Source organism: Misgurnus anguillicaudatus, chromosome 13 (genome assembly GCF_027580225.2).
Source record: "Misgurnus anguillicaudatus chromosome 13, ASM2758022v2, whole genome shotgun sequence".
Classification (NCBI taxonomy): domain Eukaryota; kingdom Metazoa; phylum Chordata; class Actinopteri; order Cypriniformes; family Cobitidae; genus Misgurnus; species Misgurnus anguillicaudatus.
In genome coordinates, this window is record NC_073349.2 from 5,314,154 (window position 1) to 5,341,851 (window position 27,698).

A 27,698-nucleotide genomic window follows, 5' to 3' on the forward strand; every position below is an offset into this window, starting at 1 on the left:
TTTGGAGGACCCTCTATAGGGTGCTACCCAACACTTACCCTACAAAATCAGAAATCCAAGGGGAGACAGCAAAGAACTAGCAACCACCACTTGAAACTACTATTCACCTTACTTAGCTCTACAAGGAGTGGTGGGGCATCTACTGTGAAGGTGCTAATCCACACTAACCCTCGAAACCACTGTCCTCTCTTTCGTGGAGCTCTGGGGGAGCGGGGGACCCTCCATAGTGAGGGCACTGTTCATGCTCAACTCAGTCAGAACGTAGCCCCAGGGGTTGCAGCAAAAATGAGCTGGATACAATTGCTCACCCTTGGGAATGTGAAACTCTTGTGGAAGGAGGACCCTCAACAGTGAGGGTGCTACTCCGAACACAACCCACAAGACAGCAGTCTAACAGGAGTTGGCTACTACTATTCACCAAGAGGAAGGCTACTTAATACACAACCTTAGCAAACTGCTAGCCAAAAGGGAGTTTGTCAATGGCTAGTCTCGCGTAGCCAGACCTTTAATACTGACTTTGCCCCCTTGTTAATGGTGCATCCCTTTATGGCCCCCAAAAGAAAATGAATGACAAAAAACATTCCTTTAACTTAAAATTTGAAATAGACAAAACATATTAAACTATGCAATGTATTGATGTTGGTTAGTAGCCTTCTTTATCTGAGGTTTAATTAAACAGATTTTATGATAAATTAAATAATATAATGTCATTAACCTGGGGTCTCCCTGGCACCATCTCAGGGGTCCCCAGTGTGAGAACCACTTAAGAGGTCCACACAGCCCATTTAGGTCACTGATAGGGATCTATGTGATTTGGGACATTGCTTCATAGGACGAATTCAACCTTGTGGACATGAGCACTAGGAACTTTCTGTGACTCACATCCTTCACAAGCTCTGAGATTTGATCTTTTGATAATTGAAACATACAGTACTTATTTTATGAATGGGAACCCCCAAACCCATCTACCAGTGGCATGGTGGTGTCCCTGATTCACATGCAATGTAGATCAAGTGTGACAAACAAGGTTAACATTTCTGTTAATAATACACACAATAAATGAAAACATGTATGTATTGCAAGAGCAGGGAAAACTGTCCATAGGAATTCCTATTGTCCCAATTTGTCCAGGATTGTCCCAATCAATCATAGCATTAAGTTCTCTCTCCCAGAAGCCCTTAATCTGAATGTTGTATGTATTGTTGCACCACAAGTGAATTATAGTTTTATATGCCCTTCAAATAATACAGACAATTATTCCGTTATCTTGTTAGCAATTATTGTAGACATATTCTCACGTTACAGTAATGCCTAAAAATGAAATATGCCTAAACAAATATGTAAATGATTTATAAATAGATGGATACTGTTGGCTAGTTCAGTGGTTCTCAAACTTTTTCAGCATGCGGCCCCCTTGTGTACAAGTGCATTTTTTCGTGGCCCCCCGAAAGAAAATTTAAGAAAAAAACAGTTTTAAAATGTAATATTTATATTAAACAAAACATATAAAATTATACCTAGTAGTGCTGTTGGTTAGTTGGCTTATTATTTTTTAGGTTTAATTACATAGATTTCAGGATAAATTAATGTATTTTATAAAATTTCATAAAACTGGGCCCCCCCTGGCACCATCTCGCGGCCCCCATGGGGGCCCCGGCCCCCAGTTTGAAAACCACTGGGCTAGTTGATCAAAACGGATCTTTTGTGAACTGGACAAAAACAAAACACACAAATATTTTCGCATTTTATTTTCACGTTTTAATTCATTGACTCTCACTCATTTGTTTGGTGAATTACACATTCAAATTAATAACAAACAAAAACTCTTCATTTCCAAGTAAGCTGAATAATTGTTTTAACTGACATCAATGCATTTGTTGAAAATTTGTAAACAGTGCTACACAGTACTTATATTTACCGATTGTCTAGTTACTACTTTATTTTCTATACTACAAATGTTTCCGATGAGCTTTTTTATAACTTTTATGCATTCTTTCTCTTTCATAACTTAATAATACAACAGAAACTGAAAGTCATATTGCTTTACAATGTTTGTTCAGCAGGATGTGTGTATTGTAAAGATGTTCATTATGTCAGTCTGCTCATTAGATGTTGAATTCTTGAACATCTACGACATTTAACAGTGTACTCTTTAAAACATGAAGAACATTGGAAAAATCCCGAAGAACGACCTTCTATACTAAAAACTGGAATTTAACGCACACATTATAGACTACAAATATTTCCATGTTTATTCGTACAATTTACATAACAATCGTGCTTTTCATATGACACCATTTAAATACACGTCCTATGTATCATTTGTTTTAGGCAGTGTAACAGTTAAAAACATACAAAACAATATCATTTCTTACGAGACATAAATTCTATTTCTTTTAAAACCCTTTTAATACTCATGACATATTTCTCATCACACAAGATGTGATTCCGAGATTAAAATATTATTGCAAAACAGCAATTTTAACATTTAGACAAGAACTTAATGATGGATTACAGACATTCACGGTTACATGTTATACACCATACAGTGTTACAATAAAACTCCAGATAAAACTGCAGTATTTGTACAAAATTCACAGGACAAAGCCATTTCACATTTACGTAGGTACCGATCTCCTTTTAGTAAACACGTTTAAGACGACCAAATTCTTTTCACACGTAGCTGCCTTTGATTAAAACTCTCATCAACATCATTGCTCTATCACAGGAGTCATATATACTCTTATTTAGTCTTGTGCTTGTGGGTCGGCCATAAGACCAGAAATATTTTAGTATATGCTACTAACTTTTTGTATGTATGGCACAATCTACTTTTGTAAACTATTTTTTTGAGGAGGTCACTAATTCGACATTTTTGCACACGTTTTAACTGATGGTCATGCAAACTTCCACGATCAGTTTCTCACAGGCTCAAAGCCTTGATATGTACTCATGGGTCAGAGACATATCTCAGATTGAATTTTTCTTGATATTCCTGAGGGGACGTGTAAACAGGACACTATATAGTGTGTAGACGACAGTAGAAATGTTCACCCTGCGTTGTAACCTGTGCTTTACAGACTACACACTGCCAGGCATAGATTACTTTTTGCTTCGGTCAATGATTTTGGTCCTTGGTCACAACAATAAATTACAAAGCATTCTAAAAATATTCTACAAAGGTTTCAGTCACATATTTCGGCGATTTCTCTTTTATCCTCTCTGGAGATAAAAATAAATCGTAACAGTCTCTCTCGACAAAAACACGATACACAACACGTAACGAGTCACCCAAGGGTTATGCTGTTTCGAAGCGTTTTGTGCTTCGCGCACAGGACTTTCTCGATACACCTTGGTTTTCCCAAATGATCCATAATGGTACATAATCTTACGACATTTGCGAATCTCCTCTGTGCTTTAGTCCCCAGTGCAACATAGAAACAGTGTATACCTCACAGATATAGCTTATGCATTGCAAAGCAGTCCTTAAATCTAACTCACAGTATAACCTTAGTATAGACACGTAATACATAGTATGCAAGTCATTTTTTTAACACTCACACTCTTTGCATTTGGAAAACATACAGTGCAGGTATGTTTCACAAATGCAAGTTTCTGTGTGCTTTTATCTTTAGGTTTTTTGTATGTTTAGTTTGATTATGTACTGTATGACCCCTGGAGGTAGATGATTCTATTACTGTATAAACATGGAAGTCCTCTGTGTTGGTAAGCTTTGATTGCTCTCTGCTGGGCTGCTTTTAGACATTGGCATCATTGCCAGGTTTAGCTGAAGAAACATTTTCAGCTGACACCTGCGACTGAGATTGCTGCTGTGGTTGTTCTGGTTGCTGGGGAGATTTTGGTTGCGTCTGGTCCACTTGCTGCATTGACTGAGGTTGCTGCGGGGACTGTGGTGATTGGGGTTGCTGCGGTGATTGCGGTTGCTGTGGTGATTGCGGTTGTTGCGGTGATTTCGGTTGCTGTGGTGAATGCGGTTCCTGCGTTGACTCTTCAGGTTGCTGTGCCTGCAGCTGCTGTTGATCCGGTCCATTCTCCTGCGTTCGCTGAACCGCTGCAGGATGCAGCATTATCCTGATGCGCTGTAATGAGGCAAGAGATATTCAGCAGCAGTGAGAACATATATATCGTCAATGCTCATTATTGCGTTTTATTAACCACATTTACATGCACAATGACTGAAATCCAGATTCTGAATACGTTTTTATACAGTACTGAGAACATGCAAAATCTTTTCCTGAGATTCGTTTATTTTTATTTAAATTATTTATGCCATTTGATGTTCTGCAATGTTGACATTTGAAAGAAGACAAAAGGCATTTCTTTCAATGTTTGCAAACATTTCGTCCTTAATCCAAAATCGTTCAAAAATGCTGTGAAATATCAGTTACAGAGGATATTCTGAATACACAACATGAGTTGGGTGGAGGTTTTTTATGGAGCTTTTGCGTAGTTTTGAAACTTTAGAAGATCTGGTTACAGTGCACTTGCATTCTGACCACAAATCCCAAAACAAAAGTTTTTAACTCTTTCCCCACCATTGATGAGTTAACTCTTCAATTAAGAGAAAACGCTTTTATGCCAATGACAAGTTTTTCCAGGAATCCATGTTTCCGCTATTATCCACCAGGTGGTGTTCTTACCCAACTTATAAAACCTGGAAGTATTCCCTTACTGTGGGATCACATCAGACGCGTTTGAGGCGTCAAATTCGCGTTTACCGCGCGTAGTTGGACGCTTGAACATTTTGAGTGTACTCACTTCATTTGCGCGTGAAAGCCGTGCGGAAAATTCTAGTTATCGAGATATTCACATGGAAATTTGCGTCATGGGAGGGCCTTCTGCGACTCCGCTAACTTCCTGTAATCACGTCACTACTAGAGCAAGCTCCTGATTGGTTAAAGCGGCGGGTTTTTCTGACAAAGTTCAAATTTTTTTAACTCGCAGCCAAGCTCAATTTGCAGCATTCACGCAAACTAGACATGCAAATGAGGCGGAATCGCGTCTACTGCGCCGTGCTAAACGCCCCATTCACGCCGCGAGACCTCCAGATGTGCGTCAAAGCGTCTTCACATTGACTAAACATTGAAATTACTCACGCTTGACGTCTCTACCGCGGCTGGTGTGAACGCAGCATTAGGGCAAACATTTCAAACTCTGTGTATGTTTTGAGGATCGCTCTGAATCTGATCTATATAAAAAGTCCTTCACAAAAATTTAATTATCTCAGCTTTTTGCTCAAAATTTGAGCAAAATACAGAGAACAAATAAAGGTAGGATAAAAAAAATTCAACATTTTCTGGAAGGCATTAAACTTTTGTGAAAATCAAATCCTGCTGCTGGCTGGCAACTTTTTTAAAAACACTGGGGGGAAAAGAGTTAAAGAAAATCTTTTGTCTTGCTTTCAAATCTCTTTTATGTGTTTATCTCTTTAATTACATTTTAGCAACATTGATTAATTTTGGTTTATATAAACATTCTTGCTTTTAAGATGAAAATTATATTTACATGCTCCTCAAATATTTAAATATTCGGGGGAATATTTTATGAAAGACTACTATTACTAAAGGTTAATTTTAATAGTAAATAGTGGGAAAAAACATTTAATTTAATTTAAGAAATGAAAAGAAAATGTAAACTTTGTTTAATTAACCTAATGAGTTTTTTTTACCTGCCTTTAAAACCTACAGTATTGTGTGAATATTAGATGAAACATGCAAATTTGAACATGACAAACACCACAACCCTTTTTCAGAGAACACATCCCCTTCATACTTTTCCTGTGTACATGATATACATCACAATATTTTGAATGTAGGTCAAGAGATTTTTCTTTTATAAATTTCACTTCTAAAATGTGTTGGGTTATACACAAGAATAAAAAAAGAGTGTGGTTACGGTGATGAGTAAGTTGTTTACATGACCCAAAATTCAGATGAATACAGGCATGAATAAATCATGTCTTAGCGTGGCTATCAGAATTTTATAATACAGAAATCCGATTGAGGTGTTTGCATAAACAGAGAAATATTGATGTGCATTTCAAAGTAGCCATTTTAATCTATTAAGATGTAAATAATAAACTATAGGCCACTCTTTTCTTTGAAAATTAAAGCAAAAACTACAATGTGTCAAAATGAACTTTAAATCAACATGATTGTATATTTTTTATTAGAAGAAATTACCTCCTTATATGTGCCCTTCATGTTGAGGAACATGTAGCCCATATAGCCGGGTATAAGAACCATAGAGGACAGAGCCATGAGCCAACCGACTCCCTGACCCCATTTAGGGAACACGTAGTTGTTCATGGTAAGAGGAACCATTTGTACGGCACTGAAGAGGAAAACACCCTGCAGAAAAAACTCTTGCTGTTATTTAACAATACTGATCTCTACACACAATTAAAACATCACTTTTAATTCCAGACTCTTAAAGTATTCATTAAACCTTTATCTGGTGTAATTACAGAATGGGACATTAAATAACATGTCTGTATAGAAAACAGTATAATATCTCATTAAAAACTCTGTGACATAGTACTGTTCTTGCAATTTACAGAGTTTATTTGAGGTATCACTGCAATATTTTTGGTACATTTTGTATATATTGTTTTTCACGGTCCTGTCCTTGTGTTCCCTGTCTTAGTCTCTTATTTTGAAGTTATGTCTTTGTAGTCATATTTGCATAGTTGTAGTTCTTTTGTTGATTGTTCCATGTGTTTATGTTGCCCAGGTGTGTCTTGTCTTCCCTGATTACTCTGTGCATATAGACGGTTTCATCGGACGCACGTGTGCTGACGCGATACACGTCTGGATCCGAACTTTACTTCCGGCTTCGTTTTTTAATGGTCTGACTAGTTGCTAAACTGATCTCTTGAACAAATGCCTCGTCGAAAATAACAAATGTTTTGGTTTTCCTAGGTAATCTATTTGTTGTTTTTTTGCTTGTTATATAAATAAAGTACGTTTAAAGAACTTTGTTGTTATTTATTCTTAGCGGAGTTTACCGGAAGTTACGTGCAGACCACGACAGCCGCTTGTTTATGTTGTTACTGCTGAAACCGTCTTTAGCCCTAGTGTTTCCATTGTTTTTTGTCAGTCGTTGTATGTGGATATCCGGGGCCCGTTTCAGAAAGGAGGTTAAGTGCAAACTCTGAATATGTTAACCTTGAAATGAGAGAAACTCTGGGTATTCCGTTTCTGAGTGATGTAGGGGAGAGCAGGGGCCTCATTTATAAAATGCTGCGTAAAAACCATCCTACATTTGATCTTACGATCATTTAACAAAAATGCGTATGTGTGATTCATAAACCGAACGTACGCGCAGAAAACGCGCGTACCCCTTTCAAATCTATAAATCGCAAATGAACTTGAAATTGTGCGCGCAGCCGAGCAGTTTCAGATTTCCGCCTTTAAACGATGCGTAATTAATGTCAGACATATAAAAAAGTGCTTGTCAAGGTTTAAACCCAATTTCAAATAGCAAGATTGGCTTATATTTCCAAAAACCTGCAGCAATCAGACAAGCAAAAGTGCGTACGTCTGCTCAGACCCTGACGTGGCGCTAAGCACTTTTCCACGTCAAAGACGTTTTTTATAAATATGGACTTTGCCGTGGATTTTTGCCTACGCACACTTTACGATCAAATCTGTGCGTACGCACGCTTTATAAATGAGGCCCCAGGGGCGAGAGTACCAGTTTTTAGAAAAATGTAATTTTAAAAGATTATGTTTTACACAGAGATATATCACATGATCTCACAAAGTTCCGTGGGATAGTCACAGAATTTTTTGCTAATTTTTCCGTGGCATTCTCACAGATCTCCGCATTTTTCCGTGGCCCTACCACGGACTTTCTTTTCCGTGGCATTCTCACGGATTGGTTACTCAACTGCTTTTTCCTATTTTCAAACCATTGTCACTTCGGTTTAGGGTTTAGATTTGGTTTTTGCATTAGTATGTCAGTTTAAGTATTGGTTTATACTATTTTTTCTGATTTATTTTCTAAACTTTAAACAATTGTCATCTGGCGTTGGGGTTAGAGTTGGGTTTGGGTAAAGATGTCATTTTATGTAAATCTAACCCTAAACCGAAGCCACAACGGTAAGAAAATAGGACAAAACAGTCCAATTAGGGCAAAACGCGCAAAACGTACATGCAAGAAACGTACATGCAAGAAACTCTCCTAACAGTATAAAATAATGTGATATTTGTCAGCTCTGTCAAGGGTTGCATGCTAAGGATGCTGTCATAGTTTGTAATACAAATGTATTAGGGCTCGGATGAAATCGCTTTGTTACTTCTGTCCCGCGTTACCTTCGCCCTGGTTAAACCTGAGCGGGGTAAGTCAAGCCTGTTTCAGAAGGAGAGGTAACATATATTTAGAGTCTGTTTCCAGGGTACTGTAATTTACTTTCTGAACCTAATCTGGTCTGGAGCAGGTTTTATTCTGTAAACTCAAAGTTTCTTGTGATCTCCTCCCCATTTTTAAAGGAGTAGCGGTGTTTAGTTGATTGAGTACATTCATTCATTGCGTACATATTTATTATGTATACTTTGGCGACTCGTGACGGCTCTACCGAGGGGTGCAAATTCTAAATATGTGTTCAGGGTGTCATGTGTGTTGCTTGTGTTTCGAAAATATGTGTTTGTTGCATCATGTGAACCATGTGCATCACGTGTTTTGTCAAAATAAGTGCCTGCTGCACACGCATCAAAGCCGTTTAAGATAAAAGAGACACTCACGGTCACAAAATACACGCAAGACACTCCCTTAACAGTAAACTTGGATTACGCATGAGATTATGCGAGTATTAAACGCTCGTGAGCGTCTCTTTTATCATAAACCCTTTATTTTGACAAGACACGTAATGCAAAAAGTCTCAAAAGTCATGTATGAAAATAACTAACACAAACTCATTTAAAAAATGAAAATCAAATCAAACACTGCTCTACCTGCCCTGCCTTTAGTTGAAGTCTTCATACATTTATTTATGTATAAAATATTAGATTTATATATCTGCCATCATCACAACAGTCTCCTAAATCCTGAAGTTTCAACAGCATTTGTTCACACAAAATGTTGATTCTGTGTTTTGACTGTAAAACCTCAACCTCATTTGTATTCACTTTTACTGTTAACGTACGACCAGCCGGTTGTTATCACAACTGTCACTTTATGGTGCAGTTTTCCGGACAGGATTTCGATTAATCCAGGATAGGCCTAAGTTATATTAGGACATTTAAGCAGTTTTTACAAACATACCTTACAAAACACAACACTGGTGCACATCTTGAGACAAAACAATGACACTAATATATTTTAAGATATGTCAATGCAATTTGTTTTTAAATGAATGCAGCTCAAACATGCATTTTAATCTGGGACTAGGATAAACCTTGTCTGGGAAACCACCCCTATATGTCTGTCAAATGGTCTTTTCTTGCCTATAAACGGTTTCAGCAGTAACAACATAAACAACCGGCTTTCATGGAAAACGTAACTGCCGGTAAACTTCGCTAAGAATAAATAACATCAAAGTCCTTATAGAATAGTTAATTTATATAACAAGCAAAATAAACAACACTTGGATTACATAGGAATTGTTATTTTCTACAAGGTATTTGTTCAACAGTTCAGTGTGGCAACTAGTCAGACCGTTAAATAAACATAGACCGGAAGTAAAGTTCCGACCAGGCGCGAAATTGCGTCACCGCACATGCGTCCGATGAAACAGTATATATGGGCAGTTCTTGGCCAAATTAAGCTGAAATGAGGACCAATCTTTAAGTGATGTTTATGACTGTTACTATGACAACCAGAATTAGGAACGCCTTCTTAGGAACAACTACTTAGAATTGTATGTAAAGTCTCCGTATAGGCATCACAAGAACTTGTTACCCAAGATCACGTGATCAAAAACAGAACTTATTTCCTTGAAGGAATTGACCATGGCATGGCTAACGAACTTCTAGAAGGGACCTTCACCAAGTAGTTCATTTTTGTTTGGAATGCCCCTACAAATGGGGTCCCCTTCACAAAAGTCCCTTCAAGGATGCATAAATGCTGTTTGAAAAATTCCCTATATAACTTCATTGTAGGCGTCATGTCATCAAAACTTCTTATCTTTAGACTTATTTTTCTCTTTGTTAGTTGTACATTTTAAACAAACTGTCCCAACAACCGTTTAAGAATTGAGATTTGTACTCAGAATATTTCAGAGTAAGAATAATAAGGTAAAAATGTGGTTACTTACAGCAACGACCAGAGGGGTAAAGAAAACCCAGCAGAGTTTCCACCAAAGGCACGGTCTGTATCCTATCATCTCCTGAATGTTATCATAGAACTTATTCACACCTGAAATGGAAGGAAATCACGTTCTTGCGATTAGACCTAATGGGAAAGTTGATTCACACCTTGGTGTTGCAATGACTGAATACACTGAACAGACTGAAATACAATGACATCTATTTATATCCACTATATCGAATAAACAAGGGGACAGATTTACTAAAAGCTTGCGCCAGTGAAAATTCTTCTTTTGGTCCTGTCAGGATTAACTAAAGACATGCAGTGAAAAATTTGCTCTGAAAAGGCGTGGACACAGTTGTTTTTGCCACTGACCGTTTTTGCATATGCATTTGTAGTAGACGCAAAATGTATGAAATGAGAGTATTTAAATGAATAACGCAAAGCCATTCACTAAGATTTGCGCTCGTCGGCTTACTGGTATTTGCCCCATTAGTTAACACCTAAAAACATGTCTTAAACCATATGCTAATTGTTGCTGCTCTTGGTAAATTGTGTTGGTCATTATGGAAATAAGATGTTTCCATCCTTCATATGAAAGCCACATAACAGACACCATGAACAGTTTAAAGTATAGCAGGAACAACAGTGAATCAAGATGAAGTATATCCTGACAAAATAAGACATTAAGAGCAATACTGCAAGTACATCTGTAAGTGCAAAGAGAATCAGTGTGTCACATTCGGTCTCATTCAGCGTTCACGTGACACACTGAGACACTGTGAAGTGAAAAGCATTTGAAAGCATTCAAATCACAAGCAGCAATAGACAAGCGGCTGTCGCGGTTGGCACGTAACTTCCGGTAAACTCTGCTAAGAATAAATAACAACAAAGTTCTTTAAACGTAACAAGCAAAAAAACAACACATAGATTGCCTAGGAAACCAAAACATTTGTTATTTTCGACGAGGCATTTGTTCAAGAGATCAGTTAAGCAACTAGTCAGACCATTAAAAAAACGAAACCGGAAGTAAGGTTCGGATCCAGACGTGTATCACATGCGTCCGATGAAACCGTCTATAAACAGACAAAGCAGAGAGCTGACATGGAAATACACCGCCTTCATGCGATCTACTGTACTACTGTCATTGCAATGACCTTTGGAAAATCCTACCATTGGCTGGAATTGAGGACTGAGCAGCAAATAACAGCAGACCAGAAATAGACACATCATCACAGGAACAACAGACACAACATCAATACCCACTAAACACAGGACGTCGGATAGACATGCAGATCATGTCAATATTGGGTCCGTCGGTCCATGACCAATTCTGGACCTAGGTCCACTATTTGGACGTCCAACCAGGACCCTACTTGGACGTCATATTTATGGGCAACATTTGACGCTTGAACTGGGTAATTTTTTTGGACGTCATATTTACGGGCAACATTTGACGTTTGAACTGGGCAATTCTTTGGATGTCATTTGGACGTCTATGACAGGCCTATGTCTATATTACATGATTAGGCCTATGAAAATGTGTTTATTTACAAATATCAGCATTATTGTACCAACATGATTATTACTTACGAATAGTCTATATTGTTTATACAGTTCTGCTTTTTCTGCTTTCCTGAATTACATACAAATTCATCTAAATGTACAATGAAAAATCTGTAATTAAATGTGTAGTTCGTTATATTAAAAGTTTTTGACCATACTAACAATTTACCGTAACATGAAAATATTCTCACATATTCTCATATGTATCGTATGAATGCAATAAGTGTGCCTTAATTACAATGTAAAGATATGGCCGTGTGGCCGAGTGGTTAGCGAGACTTGTTTGTAACCACAGCCGGCAGGGAATGACTGAAGTGCTTTGGTGTTGCAATGGATGGGTGCTTTTTTATGTCTCTTTTCCTTACACGGAGGTCCTACGGATGTCAACATTTAGATGTGCAGAAGACGTCGAAAAAAAGACGTCGCCTGGCGTTACAAAACAACCCCTTTTATGGACCGGATTCGGACGTCCAAAAATTACATGAAAAAGACGTCATTCCGACGTCACTTTGCGCAGTTGGTAAGACCCAAGAAAGATACAGGCTCTTAAGACAATCCAGCAACATTATACATTAAATGTGAAACCACGTCACCAAAATGAATTCTTGAGCTGAAAACACGAAATGGATTAGAACTTAAAGGAATAGTCTGCTCATTTTCAATATTACAATATGTTATTACCTTAACTAAGAATTGTTGATACATCCCTCTATCATCTGTGTGCGTGCACGTAAGCGCTGGAGCGCCCTGCGACGCTTCGATAGCATTTAGCTTAGCCCCATTCATTCAATGGTACCATTTAGAGATAAAGTTAGAAGTGACCAAACACATCAACGTTTTTCCTATTTGGGACGAGTGGTTGTGCGAGCAAGTTTGGTGGTACAGGGTGAAGCGTGGCGCTTTTCTGAGCGGATTTAGAGGAGGGGCTGTGTTTTGTGGCGTGGTGGCACTTTTGTGAGTACTTGGACTCGCCTGAAAAGTCCGCACCCCTTCTCACTCTCATAATGGGAGAGGGAGGGTGTTACTGCGCCGAGTCGAAGTACTCCCATAAGTGCTATTATGCCATACAATATAGTTCCTCTTTTGAATCCGCTTGGAGAAGCGCTGCGTTTTGTTTTGTACCACCAAGCTTGCTCGTATAACTACTCGTCTTAAATAGGAAAAACGTTGATGTGTTTGGTCACTTCTAACTTTACCTCTAAATGGTACCATTGAATGAATGGGGCTAGGCTAAATGCTATCGAAGCGTCGCAGCGCGCTCCAGCGCTTACGTGCACGCACACAGATGATAGAGGGATATATCAACAATTCTTAGTTAAGGTAATAACATATTTTAATATTGAAAATGAGTAGACTATTCCTTTAATGAAACACAACACAACAAAACAATGGTGTGATCCTGTGGGACGGACAGAATCAGACAGACAAGAAACAACTGGTCAACTATCAGGACATGACGAGAGTGAAGAAACTGAGCGCTGTGGTGATGCATCAGTCCCAGAAGAATAACAAAACTGTGACAACAGCTAAAAAAAAATCATTCTCTTTTTTTCTTGTTTTTTAACACAATTACCCAAACGTCCTTAAAACAAGATTGATTCCCTAAAGATCCAAAATGACATTCATTTTGCGGTATCATTTTGCAAGGTAAATGTATATTGATTTTTAGATAACGGTACTTAAAACAAGACACAAAAAACTGAGAATGTTTTTGCAGTAAAATCATAACCATGATAGATTATGAAAACTGAAAGAAAAAATGAATCTTCTGGACATAAAATCCAAATTCCTGTTTATCCGGGGTCTCATTTCTAAAATCTCAGAATGATGCAAAAGACTAAAGTATGATGTAACATAAATCCATTCTTTGCAAACATGGGACAGGTGTGCGGAGAACTCACCGTAACACCAAGAGATTGATATGCACTCAAAGAAGACCAGGAAGAGCAGACACATACCACTGGCCGAGTAATAATCGAAGAGCTTGAACACATAGAGACCGCCCTAACACAACAGATACACAATCATATTAATGTCATGCTCTTTTGCCGGAACAACTCTTACGTGTACCTGGGTGATCAGAATACACCATACCTGGGTGATATTTGACAGCCCGATGGCGTAGGACACAACGCACACACACGCGATAAAGATCTCTCTCCTCTTTCTGAGCACACGTGGGAACTCATCCACCAGTGCCGTAATGAAGCCCTCCACCGTGCAGAACTGCAAAAAAACAGACAACTCTACTGTCACATTTACATTAAAAAAAGTTTCCAAATTAACTGGTGACATTTGTTAGCCATTGGTATCACTCTGTCTGGATCCAGAATTTTTCATGTAGAGCTGTGCATTACTGTGACTTCATGCTAGATGGGTTTCCATTCAAACATGAAGTGAATCTTATAAAAAAAGGCATAAAAAAGGCAAAAAAGGCAGATAAAAAAGCACACTTGAGACTGGGCTATATGTATTCACGATGGGGCAAGTTATTCATTTATTAGCAGTGCAGCTTGTAATTTCCAAACTGAATGCTGTGCAAAGAACAAGAAATGCAGACTTTTTGATGCATTACGATTTCCCATATATGGGAAAAACAATGACAGCTAATACAGCTAGACAATCAGTCATGTGGGTTTAGTGTTCGCTGCATCAGAATTTTTTCAGCAAATATGTTTTCATCTCCAATTATTTGCATTTATTCTTTTTGGGACTCTTATGCTGCGTTTACACCAACCGCGTTTCAGGCGTAAAAAATCGCGTCTACCGCGCCTAGTTTGTTGCTTGGACAGTTTGAATGCATTCGCGCGTCTAGAGCGAAGTAGGCGCGCGGAAAAAGCAAGCATTTGACGCGCGTCAGAGGCAAAATCCGCTTCTTGTGGGAGGGGCAAGTGCTATGCGGTTGTCTGTTTGCAAGATGGCTGATGTTGATTGTGCATTTATTGAGAGAGTTACCGGTTTGTATTTGGTAACCTTACTATAAGGGGAAAATAAACGGTGCAGGTCGATAAACGTCACGTGACTCAGAAGTGAAATTTGTATTACTACTTACCCGATGTCCTTCCTGACACTCTTCCAAGCGAGGTCCTTTTTATTCCTGTCTCTATAGAAATAAGAACTTGTGTCGTATAGCTCCGAGTGACTGCTTACGGACACTGCTCAAGCGTTCCTTCAGGTTGAATGAGTGACTCAGGGCGGGGCTGCCGCCACAGCAGCAAGCAGGCTCCTGGCTAACGCAGCGCGAAGTTCCAACTAAGTTCAAATTTTTCAACTCGGGCGTCAGCCGGCAATTCGAGTCAAACGGCAAATGCACAAAAAGCGCCATTCGCGCGAACTAGACACGCGAATGAGGCGGAATCACGTCTTCCGTGACAAACACCTCATCCGCGCCGCGAGACCTCCAGATGCGCGGCAACGCGTCTTCACATTGACTTCACATTGAAATCACTCGCGCTTCACGCCTCTACCGCGGCTGGTGTAAACGCAGCATTAGGGGCTGTTTGGCAGCACACATAGCAGACTGTCTACAAGTTTCACAAACTTTATCTCTTTCCCTGCCAGCGTTTTTTTTTAAAGGTGCCAGCCAGCGGCAGCATTTTTTAAATGATTTTCACAAAAGTTTAATGCCTTGCAGAAAATGTTCTTCTTTAAATATATAAACATATCAAATGAAAGAACAGAGCCTCTGCTTTAAAAAAAACTGTTTCATCCTACCTTTATTTTTCTCTCATTTTATCATCTCTCAAATATGGGTAGGTTTCTTCAAAAATACCACATTTTGAGCAAAAAGCTGAAATAAATGCGTTTTTGTGAAAGAATTCTGATAGAAATCTGATTCAGACCGATGATCAAAACATACACAGAGTTTGAACTGTTTGACGTGAGGCGTTGCTTCCGGGTTGTATAAGTTGGGTAAGAGCGCCATCTGGTAGATAATTGCGAAATATGGATTGCCTGAAAAACTCGCCATTGGCAGGGAAGTTAACTGGTCAATGGCGGTGAAAGAGTTAAGTAAATGACTGAACAAATCCACGCTATTCTTCATAATATATAACTATAAAAAAGATTTTTAAGTGAATGGAAAGGACTGGCGGATCATATGCATGCCAAATTGGAATTTGGTGTATGTATTGCACAAGTTTTCACACTTCGTGCTATTTATACGCATCTCCATGAGACTGGGTGGAAACAAACATACACTCACCTAAAGGATTATTAGGAACACCTGTTCAATTTCTCATGAATGCAATGGTGTAATAGTGTGGGGGATGTTTTCTTGGCGCACTGTAGGCCCCTTAGTGCTAATTGGGCATTGTTTAAATGCCATGCCTACCTGAGCATTGTTTCTGACCATGTCCATCTCTTTATGACCACCATGTACTCATCCTCTGATGGCTACTTTCAGCAGGATAATGAACAATGTCACAAAGCTCGAATCATTTTAAATTGGTTTCTTGAACATGACAATGAGTTCACTGTACTAAAATGGCTCCCACAGTCATCAGATCTCAACCCAATAGAGCATCTTTGTGATGTGGTGGAACGGGAGCTTCGTGCCCTGAATGTGCATCCTACAAATCTCCATCAACTGCAAGATGCTATCCTATCAATATGGGCCAACATTTCTTAAGAATGCTTTCAGCACCTTGTTGAATCAATGCCACGTAGAATTAAGGCAGTTCTGAAGGCGAAAGGGAGTCAAACACAGTATTAGTATGGTGTTCCTAATAATCCTTTAGGTGAGTGTATAAATATATAAATAATATATAAATAATACACTATGTCTCTCTATTGCTTATGAGGATTGAGGATCAAATCCATCCTAGACATTCAGAGGTAGATCATGGGACCATATAACATTTTTAATAAAGGCAAGACTATCAGAAGAAGTGACTGCTGGACACAAGACTCACTGAACTTATCATACACCAGAGACAACCAATGCAATGCAGATATATGAAGATCTCTCTTTTTCTAGGTCAGAGCTTGAGTATGTGATGTTTTTACCTGACTGTCGATTCCCAACATGAGAAGCATGGAGAAGAAAAGAATAGCCCACAGCGGTGAGATGGGTAACTGTGTCACAGCTTCTGGATAGGCTAAGAATGCCAAACCAGGACCTGTGAAAGCATAAAATCACAATTTCATAATGACAAACTCACTTCGGTCGTTTATTACAGACTCGCATTATTACAATAAACTACATCTACATTTCATGATTGAAAACAGCACTACCTTCACTACAGATGATTGCAATGTTATGTGAACGTATTACCTGACGCAGCTACATCTGCTATAGATCTCTTTGTCACGTGTGCCATGAAACCAACGATAGAGAAAATCACAAATCCAGCAAACATGCTAGTGAAGGAATTAATGCAGCAGACGATGATAGAGTCCCTGCGGGTCCAGAAAACATTTCTTCTGTTATCAAATGACTCGATTCTGACTTCTGCCAACTTGTTAAGAGTCAAGATTGACAGTAATTACACTTTTTATATATACTCTAAAACCTCACATCTGAAATCAGACACATAATTGCAATCTGCCAGTTTAACAGCAGACACATTTACAAACGCTTTGCAACAAAATCCTAAATGGTCAATGAGCTCCTCGTACCCTACCTGTACACGTTGTTATGGAAAGGGTTGTAGCTGCCGAGAGCGATGAGGGAGCCCAGACCCAAACCGTACGAGAAGAAAATCTGTGTTGCCGCATCCAGCCAAACCTGAGATGAAAAATTAAATAACATTTAGCAGCAAATTTGGAATCGACTGACACGTGTGAGCCTGAAAAATCACCTCAGACTCTTTCAGCTTCTCAAAATCCGGAGTGACATAGAATAGGATTCCCTCCCGAGCCCCGGGCAGGGTCACGCCACGGATGAACAGAATGAACAGCATGAAGTATGGGTAGGTGGCGGAGAAGTACACCACCTGCAAGCACAATGATTACTGTGTTAAATGCATTCACCCAGCACATTGACAGACCAGCCATAAAAAAAACAACAACTCACCTTTCCAGTCCATCTCACTCCTTTCCAGATACAAAAGTAGACCAGGACCCATGCGATGGCAAGCGTTATAGCGAGCGGCGCACGAATCTGGCCGGGTTTTTCTAAGCCGTCGGTCATTTGATGCACGTTGCGTCTATACGAGCACATCATGCAACACAATCAGTCATCACAAGAAAATATTTCCTGTGTATTTTTCAGTACAAAAGTCAAAAAGTCCTACTCCCAAAACTCCATGACAGCACTGGTGAGATTAGTAGTGTCTACAATGCTGTAGTTGGTGTAACATCTTTCTGTGTTCCATGGATTGTTACAAGTTTTCCATGGAAGGTCCTAGAATGAGTAGAACAAATGCTTTAATCTCTCTCTTTCTCTCTCTCTCTTTAGGTATGTATGCATATAAAATAGAGAACAAGGATGTCTTACGGTGGTAAAAGAGTTGTATAGGTAGTACAGGGCCCAGGCAATAATGACGATGTAGTAAATATTCAGCCAGAACGACAGAACAGCAGCTGCAAGCCCGACACCTGGAAATATGATGTACCATATGTTACATTTCCAACCTTTCCACCAACCTATATGACCATTTTCATTTGTCCATACCCCCAAATGGGTGATTCTAGTGAAATTAGATTTATGATTAAATATTTTGATAAAAAAAAGTAAATGCAAAGTAAGAGTATCAAAATAAGAAGCATACAGTTACAAACATCTCTTTGTGTACTATTTTGCACATGACATCGTACAAACAAATGTTTTTGTTTTTTCCAAATTTAAGCGGAACATTTTCATTATCGCAACGTGTCCATGACTGGATTTGGTTCTTTGACATGGAAATATTTATAATAAATAAAATAAATAAATAAAATCTAAAAAATAAAATCTAAAAAATAAAAAGCTTCAGTGCATGTTATACTATAAACATTTACAGTAAAGAAACATGTGGTATGGGTGATCAATGGTAAATGTAGAGACAATAATACAGAATATAAATGTGTCCAAGAAAAATGTTCTCATCCTCCGCAACAATTTTCAATCATTGTTTAAGCACTCAAGAACTAACATTCTCTCCAGATAAAAGTTGAAATTTTGTTTGTCATAGTACCTAGACAACTTTTTAGTTCTCATTACCGAAACATGATTTTGTAAATGCATATATTTAATGTAATATCGTGTTGCGGTAATGATATTTTTTAATAATGATAATCTAAAACATTTTAATAAATCTATAAGAAATATTTTTTAAATCCTCTAAAAATAATGGTTATAGTAAGTTCAGACCTTAATCTTAATATGTGCAAAAAGAAATTGGTGGCTTTTTAAAAACTTTTTATGCTGGACACCTTTTAAGTCTAGATTTCGTGAGAATCACCCAAATACGTATGACCCACAGAGGCATTTAATATATTAGCACCTAAAATTATATATTGGGGTATAATTTTGCAATGATTACATGTATTGGGATATGATTTTCAATTTAAACCACCAGGATTAATTGTATTTATATTACACATTTTCAGGAATTTTAAGCAAATAACATAACCCATTTATTTATTATATAATTAAAGACACAGCATTCAAAACACACACCATATTTTTTTACAAAAGTACATATATTCCAAGTGTCCTTTTTAAAGGAGCATTTCACCAGTAGAAACATTAATCTTTATTGAAAGTGCGTTATATTTGTAGTCGAAATGTAACATACATTTCAAATTTGGTGCCTATTTGACCGAGAAAAGGGGTGTTTGTAGTCTCACCCCCTCTACAAAGATATTGGACTGCATGCTTTCAATGATGCAAAATGATGATTTTACATCATTGAAAGAAGGAAGTGTAACACTCAAATCTGTATTTCTCCTGTCTCAGCGGCAACTGAGGAAATGATGCACGACCATTCAAAAACATGACTCCCCAGTCATTCTAGCGATACAAAGCTTAATGCAAATGGGTGAAGTGTCCCTTTAAGCACAGGCAAACTAGGAGGTAACCCTAAGGCACCACCTGCTGCGGGGGGTGGCAATAAGTGCATATACTGGCCCACAAAGCAGTGTATAAATATTTTATATATTGTGTTTAGGTTTTGTTCCAAAATGACTCATTGAAAGATCCAGTTTTTCCTGTATTTTCGAAGCTTTGATTGTGTTTACGGTGCGCAATATAACATTATTATCACACAATTTACTCATCTCTATACTGCTGTTTTTATTGTCCTAAAAACTGTCTGATGTCTTCCTTGTTCTAGGGACTAGAGCAGATCTGTTATCATCTCCCAAATTCATAGCAATAGCATTGACACATCTTGTTAAAGGATAATTCCGGTATTTAATACTTTGAGTCTCATTTCTGGTTTGTTTTGGATGAACTACAGTGATGGACACAGACATTTTGACAATGGGTCATGTCTTGACTTTTCGACTCATTTAGAAGCGCCTCTTGACTGCTTCAGAATGGAAGTCAATGGCCATGCCTAAAATGTCATTAAAACAACACTTAACGTTCATTTTCAAAACCGTACCACTCACCGAGTGGTTCATGGCGCTCGTCGATGACCAAAAACAAATATATTGGCGCAATGTATGATTTCAATCCGTGTTATTTGCTATAGTGGAACTATTTTTTCAGATACCTCACAACCGCATATATACTTCCGCTCTATATTTGAGTCTGAAGCATGAATGAACGTGGTCCAACAAACTGTAATAAAACGGTAGCATACTTTCAAAATCAAGTTTATTTATAACACTTACACCATCCAATGTGTTTTTTTCATCGGCAGAACAATAAAGAAGATATTTTGCAGAAACCCCAGTGCTCCGTCATGCAAGTCAACAGATCCGCACACTTTAAGAGTTAAAGCATATATATCCAATACAACAGTAATACCCCATAACTCTGTGTGACATATTGACGTCTTGTGAAGCAAATCAATCAGTTTTTGCAAGAAACTGAACGTTATTTACAACACTATTAGCGTGAATGCCAAAGCAGGAAGCGCGCTTTACTTTCAAGGCGATCTCTTCCACTGGTGGCGTTTGGTGGCTGTTGGCTATGGATGTTGGTCTCTCTGCGCCACCTATAGAGCGGGAGCGTGAAGTGCACTTCCTGCTTGGCAAAAGCTCTGCATTAACGCTGTAAAATATTTATATATATATTCGAATCTCAAAACTGAAAATCGAATGTCAACCCACGAAACGAATATTCGAATATTCTGGTCCAGCCCTACAAATATGGGAAAAAATTCTTCTGAGAGAAACCGAGCGAAAAAACTACAACCACATGTAAACAGACCTTTTTCTGTTTCCCGGCGGCGGAGTGATATATCAGCGAGCAATGAGTCTTCCAAGAGAAGTCAATGTAATTTTACAAAATGCCAAATAAAACACGACAGAAACTGTATTTCGCTACACAACTTGTTTTTAATCATCAACGAACACCACGAACCACTCTGTAAGTAGTACAGTTTTGAAAATGAACGTTAAGTGTTGTTTTAATGACATGTTTGTGCATGGCCCTTGACTTCCATTCTGAAGCAGTCAAGAGACGCTTCTAAACGAGTCAAAAACTCAAGACACGACCCATTGTCAAAATTTCTGTGTCCATCACTGTAGTTCATCCAAAACAAACCAGAATGAGACTCAAAGTGTTAAATACCGGAATTATCCTTTAATATTAAATATCTTTGTTTCGACTTTATTTAGAGCTGCGCAGGACCAGTATGACAAATCACAGCAAGAGCAATACAACGGCACACTGCTCCACTGCTTTGTATGCTTATGAATCACTCTTTCAGAACTTTGCTGTCATACGCCCGCCGATTTGCACAGCGCCGCATAACGCTAAAGACATTTCGTGAGTTTTGCATCATCTGATCGGCTTATCGGCCTTTAGAGAGACCACTGACCAGCTTCTCCAAATGTTTATTGGCCAATAATGATCGGTGCCATACAGTCAAACACTGAAAAAAATTATTCATTGAATTTAATAAAAAATAATAAATAATAATAATAATAATAAAAAAGATTAGTAAAGTAAAATAAAATATAAAACTTTTGTTTAAATGTAGCTTAAATAATTTGATTGCAACCACTTACCTTAAAAAAAATTGATTAAATTCAATGAATCATTTTTTTTTCAGTGAAGCACCCTTACCAATAACCTTTCTTTTAAATTAATTGCGTGTTGTGTTTTATATGGTTGAGAAGTGGTTGTGTTTAGGGTAGGGGTGAGGTTAGATGCTCCAAATTATCTTTAAAACCATAAACATGTTTATGATCCCTTTTCTACTTGTACAAATGCATAAAATAAATGCATTTTAATTGAACACTTAAGGCAACTTGAGACGTAACTACAGGTTATAATAAGCTGCTAGCCACTACAGGGCACTTATCCCTAAAACAGGAGTGTAGGTTGCAATAAGCTGCTTGCACAAACGGTTTTTTTTTTTTGGGGGGGGGGGGCAATCTCTACAATTTACTAAACCACAAAACCACAACAGCATCAGAGATGTCTGTGATACAATGGGCTGAGGTGGGTTACAGCCAACATACTATATTTTACTAAGGCACACAACGTATGCGTTAATCTCTTGCATTTACTTAAAGACATGCCTACATCCAAAAATACTGTAGAAACTGTGACAGTGTGTACCAAAATGCTTCTTTAAAATGTCTTTACTTAAACGATTTCAGTAGTAACAACATAAACAAATGGCTTTCGTGGAAACGATAACAATAAAATAAAAAACTGATAACAAGCAAAGAGTAGATTACCTCATAGATTAAATCATAACTAAAGCGTATCAAAAACGCTAGACCATTAAACAAACAGAGACCGGAAGTAAAGTTCCACTCAGACGCGTAATCGCATCACTGCACGTGCGTCCGATGAAACCGCCTAGTGCTTTCACAAATTTACATTTTGCATTGCAGTAAACAGTACAAAAAGAAAACATGAAAAATAGTATAGAAATAAAAAACTAAAGAAATCATAAAATAGGAGAATTGTTTACTAATATTCTAACATAATATATTTATGTTTATTTGGTATTACTTTCATACCTGTAAAATAATTGTCTGTAGGATTGCAATTAGACTAATAGACTAAAGTGACATTTGTGAAAATAAGGCATTTCAATAACTGACTAAAAACTTTTTCATTGGCATTAAAGGGAAATTACTAAACTTATATTAAGATTTACAAGAAAACGTAATGCACTTAGAGGGTTTTGCATCTGAAATTCATATTTATGATCATTCTGATAGCATGTACTGTAAAAAAACATTAGTTTACCTCACAACCTGAAATCTGATAAGAAGCCGAACTGCTAAATGATGTAATAAAATCATTGATCCTTAAAGGTCATGTTCTTTCTGATCCCATTTTTTAAACCCTAGTTAGTGTGTAATGTTGCTATAATAGCATAAATAATACCTGTAAAATGATAAAGCTCAAAGTTCACTGCCAGGCGTTACATTTTTTTTTAACATAATACTCCTTTTAAAGCTTACAGCAAACGGCCGGTTTGGACTACAGCCCTCTACTTCCTGCTTTAGGGGGCGTGCACACCTAAAGCTTTTACGGCCGCGGCCGGCGCATGTTTTCAATTGTTTCCAATGGAAGCTCTGCGTTTTTCAAATAAACCAGCAGCTAGCGGTTACTTTCACGCTGAGCGCCGACAGTTAAAAAAATATTCAACTTTGGGTGAAAAGCTCCACTCGTCAATGTCAGTTCTCACATGGCCATCCAATCACACTGGAGGAGGGGAGGGACATTACCACAGCAACCAACCGGCTCACAGCTGAAGTATCAGAGCTACCAAAGCTCTTATCTGAAGAAAGCTGGCACTCAGCTGAAAAAATAGCTGACATTCGCCGTCCTCCAGGCGTTTTCAGCCACGTTTAAATGTTTTGGTGTGCACAACTCCTTAGGGGGTGTGCACACCAAAGCTTTTACGCCCACGGCTGGCGCATGTTTTCAATTTATTCCAATGGAAACTCTGCGTTTTTTAAATAAGCCGGCGCTATGCGGTTTTTCCGAGCTCGGCGCTGAGCGTCGACAGTTGAAAGAGATTCATCTTTGGGTGAAAAGCTCCACTCGTCAATGTCAGTTCTCACACGGTCGTCCAATCACAGTGCAGAAGGGGCAGGACAAGTATCACAACAAACAACCGGCTTACAGCTCAAGTATCACAGCTAAAAAGCACTCGGCTGAAAAAACAGCTGGCAATCGGTGTCCTCTAGCCGTTTTCAGCCGCGTTTAAAAGTTTTGGTGTGCACAACCCCTAAATGACATCAGTAGTACTGTTTTTTGACTAACCTCTGCCCACAGGAATACATCAGTCGCCAGCTAAGCTAACGGCAAGCCAGAGCCATAGAGATAGAAAAGCTAAGCTGCTATCGAATCACAACACACTAAACAAACTACACAATCAGAACTCGATATATATTTCTGAAGAAGGGACTTCGTAGAACAAGGAAGACATCAGCCTGTTTTTAGGACAGTGAAAACAGAGCTTTACAGATAAGTAAATTGTGTGAAAAATACTGTTTTTTACACGTGAAACATGAACACATGATATATTGCGCACTGTAAACACAATCAAAGCTTCAAAAACACAGAAAGAATGGGACCTTTAATGGCAGAAATAAAAAAAATAAAGTATTGAATTCCCAAATCTTCACCATATGAATTTTGTCAATGTTTTAAAGCACACTAGTTTACAGATGTTTTTTAAGGCTAACATAGTCATACTTAAAGCCAGAAAACTTCCATTTTAATTTCATAGTGACTTTAAGTTATAACACGTCACAAATACTACTGTGCCACAGAAAGGGACATACATTCAAATTAAAGAAACAGAGCGGAGAACAATGTCAATAGAAAGTGTGTACCTTTAAACATTGGAGCCAGTTTCCAAACCCCAAGGCCGCCAATGGATGTGTACTGTCCAAGAGCGCATTCAAGAAAAAACAGCGGAACTCCCGCAAAAATGAGCGTCAAAAAATATGGGATTAAGAAAGCACCTGCAATCAAACAAACATATGAAAACAGTCAATGAAGCACCAGAAAACACACACAAACACACACATTCTGGTTTCCATGTTTTGTGGGGACATTCCATAGACGTAATGCCTTTTATACTGTACAAACTGTATATTCTATTCCCCTTACCTACCCCATTCCCTAACCCCAACCATCACAAAAAACCTTTCTACTACTTCACATTTTCAAGAAACATCATTCTGTTTGATTTATAACCTTGTTTCCTCATGGGGACATCAAAATGTCCCCACAAGGTCACAAAAATACTGGTATTCCTATCTTTGTGGGGACAATTGGTCCCCACAACGTGATAATTACCAGGTACACACACACACACACACACACACACACACACACACACACACACACACACACACACACACACACACACACACACAAGTACGGTGCAACACACGCACGCACGCACGCGTGCGCAAACAAACACACACACACACACACACACACACACACACACACACACACACACACGTACGGTGCAACACACGCACGCACGAACGCACGCACGCGCGCGCAAACAAACAAACAAACACACACACACACACACACAAACGCACGTTGCAACACTCACCTACATGGAACCCACACACACACATTAAGTGAAGGTAAAGCTGCTCTTACCGCCGCCGTTTTTCCCGCAGAGATACGGAAATCTCCAGACGTTACCCAGTCCGATGGCGTAGCCCACACATGAGAGCAGAAAATCAAATTTCCCAGCCCAATTTTCTCTCTCCGGAATGTCTTTCTTCTTCTCTGGTTTGGCGTCCTCTGCTTTGGGTTTGTCGTTAGTTGTGATCTCGTTGAGTTCCGTAACAACTTGTCCGTCAGCGGTTTTGCTGTTGTTTGTAGCCATGTTTCTGATTTCAGCACCAGTCCGTGCAGACACCCGCTCGAACCCAAGACCGATTCAGTTACCCTGAAACACCAAGACAAACATGAACATGAATCCGAGACCGCATCAGTAACCCTGAAAACACCGAACCAAACCAGATCATGTGTATTTCTTGCCTAATGTTTGACACGCGCCTCCGATTGAGACGTAACTGTCTGTCATGAGTCGATTGATTTATGATCAATGTTTCTCGGTCATTCGACATGTCAGTAAATAATAAATAAATGAACAAAACTTTACTTGTGCCTCCATAAAGCAAGAACAGTGAAGATTTTTGACACATATAGGCTACAACATTAAGTTATTTTGTTAAATAAACACGTTTTTCCCTTAACACCCCTTAGAAAAATATATCATGTTTTGACTGCAAATTAAACCAAAAACATGGTTATTACAAATTACCAATTTTGCTACAGTAACCATAGTTTAATTTGGTACTAAATCATGCTTTTACAAATGATTATCAATACGCCAAAAATCATGGTTATAGGCTATCCTTTTACAATAATAAAACCATGATTTATTTTCGTAAGGGATGAGGCACAGTAAATATTTTTTTAATTGCTAATAGTCAAATTCTACACAAATATGTTTGCTCATTTTTCAAGGACTCGTTTTCACAAAACAAACGAAACAAATCCAAAATGCCAATTATAGTTTAAAACAGAATATAAAATGAGGGCAATAGTTGAGATCAAGCTCTGCTGCAATCTTTTATTACCAGATCATCACCAGATTTTCCACTGAAAATCACTTTCAACAATTGCGCACCTACTTACGGTGAATGTAAATGTTCTGCCAAAGGGAACGAGTCCGTGCGTAGTACAGTGAGGTATCCGCAAATTTCCCTCCGAGAAGTAAACTTCCAGTATGAAAAATAAGTCCAGTATGTCCAGTATAGTGACGAGTATGTCCAATGTGATCAGTGTCCATGTAAAGCGTCTGGTGGAGCTGTCCACGAGCGAGTGGTGCTGAATCCTCCGAGCGCAGACTGAGTCTGAGATTAGCGGCTCCTCAACATCTCCAGAGCGTCAATGTCATGTGAAAGTCAACACCCCCCAACACAAACACACACACACACACACACACACACACACACACACACACACACACACACACACACACACACACACACACACACACACACATACAATCGTTCAGGTCAGCAACATGCATAGTATCATTCTACACACAGTAAATTAAATGCGCACCCCCACCCCTTTTCTTTTGTAATTCAAATGTTACAGCATGCAAACATTTTTTTGTCTTTTCGTTTATTACCTCTAAAGGCTTGCAATTTTGCCATGGAATGCATGTATACAGATTATGATACACACGCACGCACAGATCTGTGACCAAACCATAATATAGTCATTTTAAACAAAAGCAGAGGTGCAGCAGATGAGCCACACTGAATCCACATCCAGCTGTGAGCATACAAACATCATTCAAACCTCAATCTTAAGCTGATTGTGCTTCACTGGACAACAGAATAACAATTGACACTATTTGCTGTGAGAAGTTATTATGCTGATACACAGAAATTCTGACTGTCTGGACGTCCATGAATATGGAGTAAAAAGTAAACTCTCACTTAACACATCATTAACTTTCTTTAGAACTGTGACCACCAACTGTGAACTTTGTGTGGCTTTATGATGTTTCGGACCCCAAAGCGATTAATTCTAAAACCGTAAATGTCAGTAAACGTTGGCTAATTAAAAATCGTGCCTGTTTGGGGTCAGATTTAAGGTTTAGATTTCATCTCCTTTCTCAAATCTTGGCTCCGAGTAGAGAACTCAATTGGCAGCAGATGGTAATCCAATGAGGAGTGAACTAACCTACTAATGACACAACACGAAATGTAGCATTTACAGTCCATCTGGCTGCATCTCA

The 27,698-nt window shown here is 38.5% G+C and overlaps 1 protein-coding gene across 1 annotated transcript; it reads right to left on the reverse strand.

Moving 5' to 3' along the window:
- Nucleotides 1-1,731: 1,731 nt before the first annotated feature.
- slc6a1a (solute carrier family 6 member 1a) lies at nucleotides 1,732-26,878 on the reverse strand. The gene is made up of 15 exons (XM_055188688.2): nucleotides 26,582-26,878; nucleotides 25,532-25,826; nucleotides 24,742-24,873; nucleotides 18,275-18,375; nucleotides 18,072-18,181; nucleotides 17,852-17,984; nucleotides 17,637-17,771; nucleotides 17,460-17,563; nucleotides 17,111-17,235; nucleotides 16,843-16,955; nucleotides 13,930-14,061; nucleotides 13,737-13,839; nucleotides 10,277-10,377; nucleotides 6,204-6,371; nucleotides 1,732-4,100 (listed from the first exon to the last, which is right to left on the reverse strand). The coding sequence occupies exons 2-15, from the start codon at nucleotides 25,761-25,763 to the stop codon at nucleotides 3,759-3,761; spliced, it is 2,031 nt and encodes a 676-aa protein (XP_055044663.2). The 5' UTR covers nucleotides 25,764-25,826; nucleotides 26,582-26,878; the 3' UTR covers nucleotides 1,732-3,758.
- Nucleotides 26,879-27,698: the final 820 nt, after the last annotated feature.